We start from the raw sequence: 14921 nt of genomic DNA, 5'->3' as shown, positions 1-14921 counted from the left end.
GTGGGGATGAAAAGGACAAAGAGATGGGAGAGAGTGGACAAAACAAATAAGCAAATGGTGCTCCCTTCTTTCTTCCTAGGGCCTACCTGTTTATCTTCAACTGGGCATGCTCAGATAGACGCTGTAAACAGAGGTAACAGTCTTCAGATGAGTATAGCAGGATTCTGAAATTCATTTGTCGATTGCTGCACAATAAGTTTTGTTTTCAATGTGTGAGTTTGCATGGTGTATGTTCATACATGTTTTTGGGTGTGTATGCACACACTTAAAGGCCCGATGTCAATCGGTGTATGTCTTTGGTGGTTATATGAAATGCCTTTCAATCTTTTTTGTTTAAAGATTTATTTATTTATTTCATGTATCTGAGTGCACTGTAGTTGTCTTCAGACACACCAGAAGAGGGCATCAGATCCCATTACAGATAAATGGTTGTGAGCCATCATGTGGTTGCTGGGAATTGAACTCAGGACCTCTGGAAGAGCAGTCAGTGCTCTTAACCACTGAGCCATCTCTCCAGCCCTCAATCTTATTTTTTTGAGACAAGGTCTTTCTTCCTGAACCTGGAATTCACTGAGCTTCAGGGGTTTCCTATTTCTGACCTACCCCTGGGGCTACAAACCTGCACTCTTATGCTTGTTTCCATGTGTCTGGCCTCTGAATTCACACCCTCATCCTTCCACAGCAAACAGTTTGCCAGCTGAGCCATCTCCCCAGCACTTGAGAATTTTTTTATCTTCTTATGTTCTTTCCTTTCTTCTCTCTGTGTTTCTTTCTGTCTGTCTATTTGCTGTGTATATGTAACTAAAAGTTGCATTTACACAAGGTAGGTGTGTGTGTGTGTGTGTGTGTGTAGAGGCTGGAGAACAACACTGAGTGCCATTCTCAAAAATGATGCCCACAAGCGTATGTCACTGTGCCCGCGTTTCCACCCGTGTTCTGGGGGTTGAATTTAGGTCTTTGTGCTTCTTTCACTACAGTCACTGAAGGTTTTTTTGTGCTTTCCCTGACAATGTTGATAGGAGAATTGAAAGTCCACACTGTTGCAAGATCTTGGACCTATTAATTTGAATTTTAAAATTTATATGTAGCTGGATGGTAATGGCACATGGCTTTATTTCCATCACTCTATGTGAGTTCAAGGCCAGCCTGGTCTCCAGAGTGAGTTCCAGGACAGTCAAAACTATACAGAGAAACCCTGTTTTGAAAAAAACAAAACAAAAAAAATGAAACAAAACAAAAAAAAAATCTAGATTATGTAGAATTTTGACGTAATAGTTTACACCTTTTATTTGTTATCTTAAACAATCTATTTTTTTTAACCTTTTTTTATTGGTGTTCTTACCTAGCCTGGAAATCTCTGTGTAGACCATGCTGACCTTGAACTCAGAGAAGTCTGCCTGTCTCTGCCTCCTAAGAGCTGGTATTAAACCTGTACACTCCTACACCCAGGTTGCTAATGTCTTACTTAGCACAGTGTTGAAAACGATGATTATAGAAGGTGATTAACAGCAAGTCCCTCGAGGTGGGAGAGAAGGCTGCTCATGTATCTATCCCTCTTCCTCCCTGCAGACTCACTTCTGCTGAGCTCGCCGCTCCTGAGGAGCAGGCAGCTGATTTTTGATGAGCTAGATGAAGCAAGCCCACGGCTTCGAGAACCCCGAGAACTCTTCTCATGTTTCTCTAGCAGAGGGCCGCTGCAGGCTCCAAGATGGCCAATCGAATGTGAGGTCATCAAGGAAAACATTCATCACATTGGTAATAGGGCGTGTGTGTGTGTCTGTGTGTGTGTCTGTGTGTGTGTGTGTGTCTGTCTGTCTGTGTCTGTGTGTGTGTGTGTTCCTGCTGTTTTATCTTACTTTATTACAAGGCTGCAGGGTTTAAGAGTCGTGTATGTACACAAGTATGTGTGCACGTGTGCTGTGTGCATGTGGAAGACATGCCTCAGACATCATTTCTGACTTTTAAGACAGTGTCTCTCAGTGGGACCTACATGTCCCAAATTAGGCAAGTGTGGCTGTTTAGAGATTCATCTCTGTTCACCTCTCAGGGCTCTATTTCCCAGCTGTTTAGACACACACACACATAAATTAAAATATAAAAAAAATTAAATAGCCTACATCTGAACACAGGGAATCAGACTCAAGTCCTTGTGTTTGCACAGTAAACATTTTGCCAGTGGGGCCAACTCTCTAGCCCATAGAATTTAGTCTTTCACGCTGACATAGAAGACAAGACAGGGTCTGCATAGGGTTTAACCACTAAAGCATAAACTATGCTTCTGAATTTAGGAATGGGAAGATAGCTTCTTAGAGGCCAAATGTATAACTACTTATGTCTTTTTTCCAGGCCTTTGTTCACTAGGGTTCTGTCACTGAGCGCTAGTTTCAGCCTGCGGAGTTGTGATATAATTGGTCCTATCTATGAGCTCTTGAGATACAATCTTCTTTTGTTTGTTTTTCTTTTTGTTTTTCAAGACAGAGTTTCTCTGAACTCAGGCCTTTGCTCACTAGCCAGAGCTACAGAGTAAAACTCTGTCGGAGAAAAAAAATTATGCAAACGATTGTATACCAGTCAGGCCTTTAATCCCAGCACCCAGGAGGCAGGCAGTCAGGTCTTTGTGAGTTCAAGGCCAACCTGGTCTACATAGTGAGTTCCAGGACATCCAGAGCTATGTAGAGAGTCACTGCCTCAAAAAACAAATGAGCTAAAAAGACAAATGTGCTGACTCTTAAATTGATTGCTGATAAAAAGTCCTTATTTTCTCTGAAACACAGGATGTACTTTCCTGGAGAAATAGAAACTGTTTCTGGGGCTGGAAAGATGGCTTAGTTGCTAAGACCTTGTCTTAGTTAGGGTTACCATTGCTGTGATGAAACATCGTGACCAAAAGCAACTTGAGGAGGAGAGGGTTTGTTTGGCTTACACTTCCATCTCACTGTTCATCACCAAAGGAAGTCAGAACAGGAACTCAAAACACAACAGGAACCTGGAGGCAGGAGCTGATGCAGAGGCCATGAAGGGGTGCTGCTCACTGCCTTGCTCCTCATGGCTTGCTCAGCTTGCTTTCTTATAGAACCCAAGACCACAGCCCAGGGATGGCACCACCCATAGTGGAATGGACTGTGCCTTTCCCCATCAACCACCAATTAAGAAAATACCCTATGGGCTCTCTCACAGCCCACTCTTTTAGAGGCATTTTTCTCAAGGCTCCTTCTTACATGATTTCAGTTTGTGTCAAGTTGACAGAAAACTATCCAACATAAAGTTCTTGCTTCTCTTCCAGAGCATCCACGTCCAAGCCCAAGCACCCACATCAGATGGATAACAGTTACCTATAACCCCAGCTCTGGGGATCTTCTGCCCTCCACAGCACCTGCCCACACACACACACACACACACACACACACACACACACACACACACTCACACACATAAACACTCACACACACTCACACACACACACTCACACTCTCACACACACACACACTCACACACACACATACTCACACACACACTCACACACTCTCACACACACACACACACTTTTAAACAAATTCATGATTTTACTGTAGCTGTATCAAGTGCTGGGGTCAAAGCCAGGACCGGGTGGCCTTTGACCTGCTGCCTGCCCAGTATCTGCCCAGAGTCTTCGTGGGTAGAAGCATGACACTGAGTTCATAAGCAGGCTGCAAGCCAGGAATGAGATTGAAGGCTAGGCTAGATTGAACAACATTGATGATTTGAGTAATTATAACTTTGTTAATTTTTATTCTGCTCTGAATATCATTTCTTACTCTGTACTTTTGAAAATATCTTCTTTCAGAGTGGGTTCCACTTCAACCAGAATATTTCTACCAACCTACAGGAAACGAGAAGGTACCAGAGATTGTGGGAGAAGAGCAAGGTACAGTTGTGTACCAGCTAGATTCAGGTACCGTCGTTGCGCTGAACAGTGAGTGACTAGCTATGATAAAGTTACAGTAAACTTAGTGTGCACAATAAAAGTGATTTTAATTTTTAAAAATGGATTCCTGTGTCTATATGTTGATGGGAAGACCTGCCACGGTGCGAGTTTGTAGGTCAGAGGACAGCTCAAGTCAGTTCTCTCACTTTTCTGTGGATTCCAAGGAGACGATAGAAAGTCTTCAGGCTTGTGCAGCAGGCTCCTTTACCCACAGAACCATCTTGCCAGCCCCAAGTGACTTTACATCTTTTCCTTTTTTTTTTTAAGATTTATTTTATTTGTTATATGTAAGTACACTGTAGCTGTCTTCAGACACTCCAGAAGAGGGCATCAGATCTCGTTATTGGTGACTGAGCCACCATGTGGTTGCTGGGATTTGAACTCCAGACCTCCAGAAGAGCACTGAGTGCTTTTAACCACTGAGCCATCTCTCCAGCCCCCCTAACCCCGCCCCCACATCTTTTCCTTTTTTACTACAGTGGTTTGTGTGTAGATAAGGAGGGCATATCGTACAGGAATAGGTTCACCGCAACATAAACAGAGAGAGGTCAGAGGACTAGTTCTGAGATTCCGTCAATAGTTTCTAATTACTTTTACATATCATTCTATGTGTGTGGATGTTTTTCCTGCATGGATGTCTATGTACCACATGCATGCAGTGACCATAGAGGGCACAAGAGGGCACAGAGATCCCCTGAAACTGGAGATACAGATAGTTGTAAGGTTCCATGTGAGTGCTAAGAATTGAATCCAGGTCCTCTGGAGGAGCAGCTAGTGCTCTTAACTGATGAGCTGCTTTTCCAGTTTTCCAATAGTTCTTCCCCCCCCCTCTCTCTCTCTCTCCCTGTTTTTGTTTTTTTGTTTTTTTTCAAAGATTTATTTATTGTTATATGTAAGTACACTGTAGCTGTCTTCAGACATTCCAGAAGAGGGCGTCAGATCTCATTACAGATGGTTGTGAACCACCATGTGGTTGCTGGATTTGAACTCAGGACCTTCAGAAGAGCAGTCAGTGCCCTTAACCGCTGAGCCATCTCTCCAGCCCCTGTTTTTGTTTTTTGAGACAGGGTTTCACTATTTAACAACCCCTGGCTGTTCTGGAACTCACTCTCTAGATCAGGCTGACCTCATATTCAGTTTGTCTCTGCCTTTCTCTGCCTCCTACATGCTGGAATTTAAAGGTGTGTACCAACACTCAATATATATGTATATTTTTGAGACAGGGATTCTGTGTTTAGCCTTGGCTATTATGGAACTCCCTCTGTAAATAAGGCTAGCATCAAACTCAAGGAGATCAACCTGCCTCTACCATGCAAATGCTGGGATAGATGCACACCCCCATGCCCAGACAAATGTGTTACAGAGGTTAGGTCATCTTAAGTGTTACTTTGAAATGTTAAAGAAAACAATGAAGGCCAGGCGTGATGGCACGTGCCTTTAATCCCAGCACTTGGGAGGCAGAGGCAGGCGGATTTCTGAGGCCAGCCTGGTCTACAAAGTGAGTTCCAGGACAGCCAGGGCTATACAGAGAAATCCTGTCTCCGGAAAAAAGAAAACAATGAAAAGTCTATATTTATGGCATGGCTTTGCTGAGTAGTCCTTTGCTGTTCCATGAAAAAACAGAACTCTTGGGCCCCCATCCCTACCCCCATTTAGTTACAGAGGACTTATGTGGCCTCGGTTTTACCTCTGCTCCCGCCTCCTCTGGGCTTTGTTTCTTCTCATGGTGCCTTCATTTTTATATACATGTTATGGTTCATTCGCCAGCTGTGTGTGATCTCAACTCTACAGTCACAAGACTGCATATGAAAGAAAAGTCATAACAGGGACCAGTTATGAAAATCAGTACCCTGAGGCTGGGAGTGGTCTGTAACCTTTTAATCCCAGCACTTGGGAGGCAGAGGCAAGCAGATCTCTATGAGTTCAAACCCAGCCTGGTTTACAAAGAGAGTTCCAGGCCAGCCAAGGCTACATGCATGCATGCAGGCATACATATATACATACATACATATGATTATATGATTAAGTGTGTACATATCCCTGAGGCTAGAGAGAGAGCTCAGAAGGCAAGAGCCCTTGCTGCTTTTTCAGAAGACTTGAGTTTGGTTGTCAGCACCCACCCTGGACGGCTCACAACCTCCTGTAACTCCAGCTCCAGGGAATCTGGTACCCTTTTCTGGTCTCCCACTTGCACATATGTGACCTGCACATACAAATGAATAAAAAAATACCTTAAAAAATCATATTCCGCCGGGCGTGGTGGCGCACGCCTTTAATCCCAGCACTCGGGAGGCAGAGGCAGGCGGATTTCTGAGTTCGAGGCCAGCCTGGTCTACAAAGTGAGTTCCAGGACAGCCAGGGCTATACAGAGAAACCCTGTCTCAAAAAACCAAAAAAAAAAAAAAAAAAAAAAAAAAATCAGATTCCTTATAAACACTGCTATTTGTTTAATGTTGTTCATGGGGTCAACACATGGTAGCAATAACAATTAGTAACAATTGGTGAGTGAATTTTAATGTCTGAAATATATAATACATATAATAATATTATAATCTATTAATATAATAAATATAAAAGTATAGTAAAAGTGATTACCATTGTGATCTTCATAAAAAATTCACGATCTTATAAAGTATCTGATGAATATTAAAATTGCTTAAATCACAAAGCCATTGACAAATAAGTAAAATAAATTTTCCTCAAGTTAACAAAAATACCAGAAAAAGATGGTAAAGTAGGGTCTTTAGAACACAATGCTGTGGGACAAAAAGAAATCTTTGAAACTATGAAGATCTACATTACCTTTTCACCAGCAACTGCAGACCTTGAGGGCTATGCCAAAACATGATATGCAATATACTTTATTTTCCATTATAGTTTTAAAAAAAGATAGGTCCTACTTTGTAGAGTAGGATTGCAGATGTTTTGAGATGTCCTTAGAAAGCAGCCAAATCATCACTGTTTGTGATTTCATCCAGTGTCAGACGTTTAGGATGTCTGGGTTAGTTTGGTTTTAGCGTTTTGATTTTATGGCTTTGCTGTGTGGCCTGGGACCCACAGCAGGCAGTCCTCCTACTTCAGCCTCCTCCAGAGTCCTAGGAAGCTGGGCTAGGGAATCAGTTTTAATCATCCTTTAAAGTCAGGATTTAGATGGGAATGAGAAGTCTCTGCTGTGCCAAGGATCTGATGCAAAAAGAAGTACTCTAAACCACTTAAAGACTTCAGAGTGGTGCACTGTTGAAAATTAAGGGCCTCTGCTTGGAGAGATGTTGGTAAAACACTGACCTGGTAGGGTGGGGCCTGGATTCAACGCCATTACTATATGCAAAAAAACCCCAACCATCTAATGGCTATAAGGTCAAGGGTCCCAGTAAGGACAATAAACAATTTGTTGAATATTTATAGGGTTGATGGGGCTCGGTAAAGACTTGCTGAGTGAATGCATTCTGAGTGGAGCATAGCCTCATGGTATCTTTCTCCTCTGTAGTGCCTGCAGAAGGTACCTATTTCACTAGTTCCAGAATAGGAGGCAAACGAGGGACCATCAAGGAACTTGCTGTCACACTGCAAGGGCCAGATGACAACACTCTATTGTTTGAGTCAAGGTTTGAGAGCGGGAATCTGCAGAAAGCCGTCAGAGTGTGAGTAACAAAGGGGTGCTGGCGGAGGGGCTGGGGGGTCTCGAGGAACGACTCCAGGAATCGGGAATGTCTGCAAAAGATGGGTGGTAGAGAACTTATTAAGGGGCTGGCAAAGAATTGAATAATTATGACTAATTTTCCCTCAGAAAAAAGCATTAAGTCATTTCTTCTGCTTATAAAAGGAAAAAGAGCTCACTTAAAAGTTGAATCCGTGGGCCAGCAAGATGATTCAGTGTGTAAAGTCACTTGCCTGTCAAGTCTACAGCCTGACTTCAATCCCTAGACCCCACATGAACGTGGAAGTGGAGAGTTGGCTCCACAAAGTTGGCCTGTGTCCTCCATATACATGCCATAGCACACACACACACACACACACACACACACACACACACACACATGTCCTTGTATACATAACACTAAAAAGATACATAAAACTTTAACATAGTTATTAGTAAATATATATACAACATAAAAAGTCCTATGTGTAAGGACTATTAGCAGTTTACCACATATATATGTGTATATATATACATATATATGTGTGTTTATATATATGTGTGTGTATATAAATGTATGTGTGTATATATATGTGTGTGTATATGTCTATATATATGTACATGTGTATATAAATGTGTGTGTGTATATATATATATATATATATATATATATATATATATATGCCTCCTTATTTTATTTGTGAAATCTTGGCACAATGGCTTGTGCTTTTTGTGGTTCCACCTACTCAGGTGTCTGAGGGTGTCTTATGCCTAAGAGTTCAGTACCAACCTGGGTAACGGTGTAAGACCTTGTCTCTAACTAAGTGAAGCATGCATACAATTTTGTTTTGTGTGTATCCTATACCTCATTCACCCTGTCTTTCAAGGGCAATTACAATACTTTTTGTTTAATTATCTTAAAGACTGAACACCCTTATGAATTATGTTTTTAAATATTTATGGTCTTAAAGTTCAGAGCTGAGATGGAAGAAAGGACCATCCAGAGACTGCCCCACCCAGTGATCCATCTGATATACAACCACCAAACCTAGACACTATTGCATATGCCAGCAAGGTTTTGCTGACAGAACCCTGATATAGCTCTTTCTTGTGAGGCTATGCCAGTGCCTGGCAAATACAGAAGTGGATGCTCACAGTCATCTATTGGATAGAACACAGGGCCCCTAAAGAAGGAGCTCGAGAAAGTACCCAAGGAGCTAAAGGGGTCGGCAACCCTATAGGAGGATCAACAATATGAACTAACCAGTACCCCCAGAACTGTGTCTCTAGTTGCATATGTAGCAGAGGATGGCTTAGTTGGCCATCAATGGGAGGAGAGGCCCTTGGTCTTGCAAAGATCATATGCCCCAGTACAGGGGAATGCCATGGCCAGGAAGCGGGAGTGGGTGGGTTGGGGAGCAGGGCAGGGGGAGGGTATCGGGGAATTTCGGGATAGCATTTGAAATGTAAATGAAGAAAATATCTAATAAAAGATGAAATAAAAAAAAGAAATTGCAAATAAAAAATATATTTGTGGTCTTACAGGATAAATTCTAAAAAGGAAATTATTAGGTCAAAGGCTTTGGATGTTTTAAGCCTTGCTGGTTATCAGCACATTCATTACCTTCCACTGTGACTTCAGTTCCCTTCATCAGTACGTGGAAAGGCCTCTTTCCTAATGCTGACCAGATAAAGGAGGAAGCTTCATCATTTAAAAATTGAACCCAGGAACAGGGCATATTGGTGCATGCCTTTAATCCCAGCTCTCTGGAGGCTGAAGCCGATGGATCTCTGAGTTTGAGGCCAGCCTGATCTATAGATGGAATTCCAGAACAGTCAGGGATATGTAAAGAGACTTTGTCCCAAAACAAACAAAAAACAGTTGAATCCAGGGGCTGGAGCAATGGCTCAGCAGTTATAAGCATTTGTTGCTCTTACAGAAAAGCTGGGTTCAGATTCCAGCACCTATATGGTGTCTTACAAATATCCATAGCTCCATTTGCAGGGGATCTGATTTCACAGACACCAGGTCCACACATGGTGCATATACATACATTCAGACAAGACATTCATACACATAAATAAGTCTAAAGAAAAATTTAAATCAAGCCTAGTGCCTGACACATCCTAAGTACATGTCCTACCATAGAGCTAGACCTACTCCCTGTCCATTTCTTATTTCAGTATGCACTTTCTTTTCTTTTTTTTTTTTTTTTTTTTTTTTTTTAGGTTTTTCGAGACAGGGTTTCTCTGTGTAGCCCTGGCTGTCCTGGCACTCACTTTGTAGACCAGGCTGGCCTTGAACTCAGAAATTCGCCTGCCTCTGCCTCCCGAGTGCTGGGATTAAAGGCGTGCGCCACCACGCCCGGCTTCTTTTCTTTTTTTTTAAAGATTTATTTGTTTTTATTTTATGTATTCACTATTGCTCTCTCCAGATACACCAGAAGAAGGCATCAGACCCCATTTTACAGATGATTGTGAGCCACCATGTGGTTGCTGGGAGTTGAACTCAGGACCTTTGGAAGAGCAGTCAGTGCTCTTAACTGCTGAGCCATCTCTCCAGCCCCAGTATGCACTTTCTTGATTATGCACATAAGTGAATATCTTTATTCTTGCCATATACATTTCCTTTTGTAAATTCATTTCCATCTCTATGTTTTTTGGAGGGAGCAGGATTTACTATGCCTCTGAGATTGGCCTTAACTTTACAGTCTTCCTGCTGCAGGCTCCAAATGCTAAGATTATAGCTGTTCACCACTATGCCTAGTTTCTTCCTTTAAAAAAAAAAAAAAGCCTCTCTTTTGGAGAGGAAAGGACACACATGTGTTATTCTACACAAGCATGTGTGTGTGCGTGCATGTGTGGTTTTGTGTAGGTCAGAGGATAGCTTGCAGGACTCAGTTCTCTCCTTCCACATGAGTTCTGGGTTTCTCTCCTCTGTGTGGGTTCTGGGGATTAAACTCATGTCAACAGGTATGGTGGCAAGCAGCTTTACCCACGGAGCCATCCTGCCAGCCCCAGTATCGCGCTCCCTTCTAGCAAAGTGAATATATCCCAGAGATGTCTTCTCATATTCAAATTGGTGATCAGAGATGAAAATAACACTAAGGTTTAAGGGTTTTCAAAATGTGACCTCGCCTGTAAAATGGAGAGCACAGCCAAGAGAGAGTGCTGTTCAGTGTGCTTCAGAAAACAGCAGTGACTAGAAACCACTAGCGACCTTCCAAACCTACCAAAAAAGTTGACAGGCCCTCCAAGCACCGCATGCAGCAGTAAATGTGTTTGTTTGGCTTTTTTTTTAAAAAAGATTTATTTATTTATTTATTTATTTATTTATTATATGTAAGTACACTGTAGCTGTCTTCAGCCGCACCAGAAGAGGGCATCAGATCTCATTACAGGTGGTTGTGAGCCACCATGTGGTTGCTGGGATTTGAACTTTGGACCTTCAGAAGAGCAGTCGGGTGCTCTTACCTACTGAACCATCTCACCAGCCCTTGTTTGGCTTTTTGAAACACGGTTTCCCTAATTTCAAAAACCCTAGGTAACTCAGGCTAGCTTCGAATTCACTGTAGAGTTCAGGCTGACCTGGAAATTATGAGCCTCCTGCCTCAGCCTCCCGAGTGCTGGGGTTATAGGTATGTCCCACCACACCCAGCTCCCAGTGAGATCTGGGACTCTTCCTCCTCTGTCCCAAATAAACTTTCCTCCCGGAAGTTTCACTAGTTTATTATGTGACTTGGAGAAGTGGGTAAGCTAGGAAAAAAAAAAACCCCAAAACGCATGTTTGCTGTAGCAGGCAGCTCTGGTCCATCTACTTTTACAAGGAAAGAGCAATGCTTTCCCCTGCATGCTTTGAGAGGGAGGTGACGAGGGTTAGGAAGGTTCTTTCATCTTTGTTTTCTTTTCCGTTACAGAGGTATCTATGAGTACGAACTCACCTTGCGGACTGACCTCTACACGGACAAACACACTCAGTGGTTTTACTTCAGAGTTCAGAACACCAGAAAAGATGCTACCTATCGCTTCACCATCGTCAACCTGCTGAAACCCAAGAGCCTTTACGCAGTAGGCATGAAGCCTCTCATGTACTCTCAGCTGGACGCCACCCTCTACAACATCGGCTGGAGGAGAGAGGGCCGTGAAATCAAGTACTACAAGAACAACGTGGACGACGGCCAGCAGCCCTTATACTGCCTCACCTGGACCACTCAGTTTCCTCACGACCAGGACACTTGCTTCTTCGCACACTTTTACCCATACACTTACACTGACTTGCAATGCTATCTCTTGTCAGTAGCAAACAACCCCATCCAGTCTCAGTTCTGCAAGCTCCGAGCCTTATGCAGGAGCTTAGCCGGGAACACTGTCTACCTGCTGACCATCACCAACCCATCCAGGACCCCTCAAGAGGCAGCCGCAAAGAAGGCTGTGGTTTTGAGCGCCCGAGTCCACCCCGGAGAGAGTAACAGCTCCTGGATCATGAACGGCTTTTTGGACTTCATCCTTAGCAACTCTCCCGATGCCCAGCTCCTCAGGGATATCTTTATCTTCAAGGTGATTCCCATGTTAAACCCAGATGGCGTGATAGTGGGGAACTATCGGTGTTCGCTGGCTGGAAGGGACTTGAACAGGCATTATAAAACCGTTCTTAAGGACTCCTTCCCTTGCATTTGGTACACCAAGAACATGATCAAAAGGTGAGACCTCTTTGCTGATAACTCTATGAATGTTGTGACCATGAGTGCCAGATACTCATACCTTAGGAGGAGGAAGAGCTTGTCCCTTGTTTTAGGAGTCCGGTATGGCTTTGATGGTCCTTGCAGTCAGAGGTTAATTTTCAGACCTTTAAATCACATTGGGTCTCTAAAAGAAAACTGAGCACACATCAACGTGTCAGCCATTTCACCTCCCCCCGCACCCCCCCCCCGAATTGAATTTAAGGCTTAAGACATGTTAGATAGGCAGGCACTCTATCACTGAGCTATATTGTCAATTTCATGTTTTGTTTTGTTTTTTGAGACATAAACTCTCACTGAACCTAGAGCTTCCTGTTCTGGCTGGGGTGGCTATCAAGCCCCTGGGACCCCCCACCCATCCTCTCCATGTTGAACTTTGACATGGGTCCTCATGCTCATATAATGAACACTTTCCCAACCAAGCCATCTCTCCAAGCCACTTGGTTCATGTTTGTTTCTGATGGAAGGTCTGGTGTGGGATTCACTATGTAGTCCAGACTGGCCTCATACTACAGAGATTTGCCTTCCTCTGCTGCGAGTAAAGGCCTGTGCTGCCATGCTGGGCTCAATTGTTTTATTTTTAAGTCAAGCAATTGGATGGGAAAGGTCAGGGCAGTCTTACTGTTCCTGTGAAACTGTAATCATAATCAAGCCAAGAATGTGTAAGTATGAAGGAACAAACACTCTTATCACTCTCCCCATAAACCCACTAGGAAATTACATACGGTCAACATCCACTGTTGTAGGCAATGGAAATTGAGTTCCAAAGCTGTTAAATAACTCGAACAAGGTCTCAGAGCTAGTAAGCAACAGGGTAGGCATTTGAACACAGGCTCGCTGACTCAGAAACTGAGTACCCCCCCCCAATATCACCACAAGTTGCTCCTAATAAAGAGAAAGTAACAAATCAACCTGCAGTCTCAGGCCTGTGTGAAGGCGGCTGGGAGCTCTGAGGTAACAGCACCCATCCCGGAAGAGCTTCTGTGCCACCAGAAGTGAACGTGCGGCAGATAAGATCTAAACGAAAGTTCCCAAGCTGTGTGAGCAGGTATGAGAAGGGTTGGCCGGCCATGTCTGGCCATCACATGAGGATTGCTTTGACTATTGACTGACCCTGTGACCATAGATAAGCAAGTTACTTTAATCTCTTATGAGTCTGGATGTCCACTGCACCCTTCTGTTTGTCCCTCAATAGGCTTCTGGAAGAAAGAGAGGTTCTCTTGTACTGTGATTTCCATGGGCATAGCCGCAAGAACAACATCTTCCTCTATGGCTGTCACAGCAACAACCACAAGCACTGGCTCCATGAGCGTGTCTTTCCTTTAATGTTGAGCAAGAATGCACCAGACAAGGTAAGCGTGTTACAGGCTGTAGATGATGAGAAGCTGAACTGGGCATTAAAGGCAAAAGAAAACATCAGACTCTCAGTGAAAAGATTACTACCACAGAGACTGAGAGAGCCCTAGTCATGAAAGAACCTAGTGGGAAAACCCCCCACTCAATTCCCGATTCGGAGTGCACCCAAAGAATCACGAAAAGACCATCTTGATGTAAATACACGAGGAAGTTTAATGGCGGAGCTCCGGGTTGAAACGTATTCTCACACAGGAGACAGTGGATTCGACCACGAGGCTTGAAAGCTAGGGGTTTTTATAGAAAAGGGTCTGGGGCTGGGGGGGGGGAATTGGTGTGGTTTCACATGATTGGTTCATTTAAACACCAGCAAACTGTACATGCAGATCGAGGTAACAGCAGAGCATCTGGTTAACATTTAACTTAGGTCAGAAGGGCGGGAGATAGGGAGGCGCTGGGCCAGTCCGGACATTCTTGTATATCTTCCCTATCTTTATGGCTAGTTGGTTCCTGGGATGACTTTGTTCTTTGCTCTAAGCCCAAAAAGCCCTCCTAACTAGCAAGCCACATGAGTCATGGACCTTGAATTTTAATTTTCTTTCAGTCAGAGACTTTGGGGGTAAGAAACATAAATCAAAAATCATATTTAGAGGCCAGGCAGTCATGGTGCATTGCCTTTAATCACAGCACTGGGAAGGCAGATCTCTGTGAGTTTGAGACCAGCCTGATCTACAGAGTGAGTTCTGGGATAACTAGGGCCATTACACAGAAGAACCATGCCTGAAAAACCAAAGGGGGGTAAAATCATATTTGGAGGGAATCCTAGATCTGGAAGTTCATATTTTGTGACAGAAAATAAATTATAGAGCCCATGGGGAACACATGCATATATTTGAATCCCAGTATTCAAATGATGGAGGCAGGAGGATTGAATACGTTTTGGGGCTATATGTCAAGAAAAGACTTAGAAGAGTCAGCTAGTACCTGATGGCAAAGTGTGCCAGGGCTCCCAGATTCCTAGGGATCCTCATCTGGCAAGATGCTCTGGGATAGGAGGCAAATAAGCCTGGACAGTAGAGGTACCTGTTTCTTTGCCTTGGGAGCTCACAGTCCACATTAAGTGCTGCAAGGCCTGTTATCTCCCCAGCCGGGACAACCGAATTGCCCGTACCTGTTACCACCTTTTTATTGCTCAAAATCAGTGTCTCGATGGAATCAAGAAAAGAAC

At 43.5% G+C, this 14921-nt stretch overlaps 1 protein-coding gene across 10 annotated transcripts in view; it reads left to right on the top strand.

The window, feature by feature from the left end:
• Positions 1–14921, top strand: part of Agbl2 (AGBL carboxypeptidase 2) — a 34799-nt gene that overhangs the window by 7893 nt on the left and 11985 nt on the right. For all 10 annotated transcript variants that reach the window (XM_085834702.1, XM_085834703.1, XM_085834705.1 and 7 more), the window contains 6 exons: positions 80–133; positions 1570–1755; positions 3824–3931; positions 7452–7605; positions 11519–12301; positions 13536–13692. In XM_085834702.1, coding sequence (XP_085690828.1) covers positions 80–133; positions 1570–1755; positions 3824–3931; positions 7452–7605; positions 11519–12301; positions 13536–13692 — 1442 coding nt within the window. The remainder of the gene's footprint in view (positions 1–79; positions 134–1569; positions 1756–3823; positions 3932–7451; positions 7606–11518; positions 12302–13535; positions 13693–14921) is intronic.

This window comes from Mus caroli, unplaced genomic scaffold, assembly GCF_978045245.1.
Source record: "Mus caroli unplaced genomic scaffold, Mus_caroli_1 scaffold_2, whole genome shotgun sequence".
Classification (NCBI taxonomy): Eukaryota; Metazoa; Chordata; class Mammalia; order Rodentia; family Muridae; genus Mus; species Mus caroli.
Note: the sequence above shows the minus strand (reverse complement) of the source record. Positions and strands in the feature narration are given on the sequence as shown.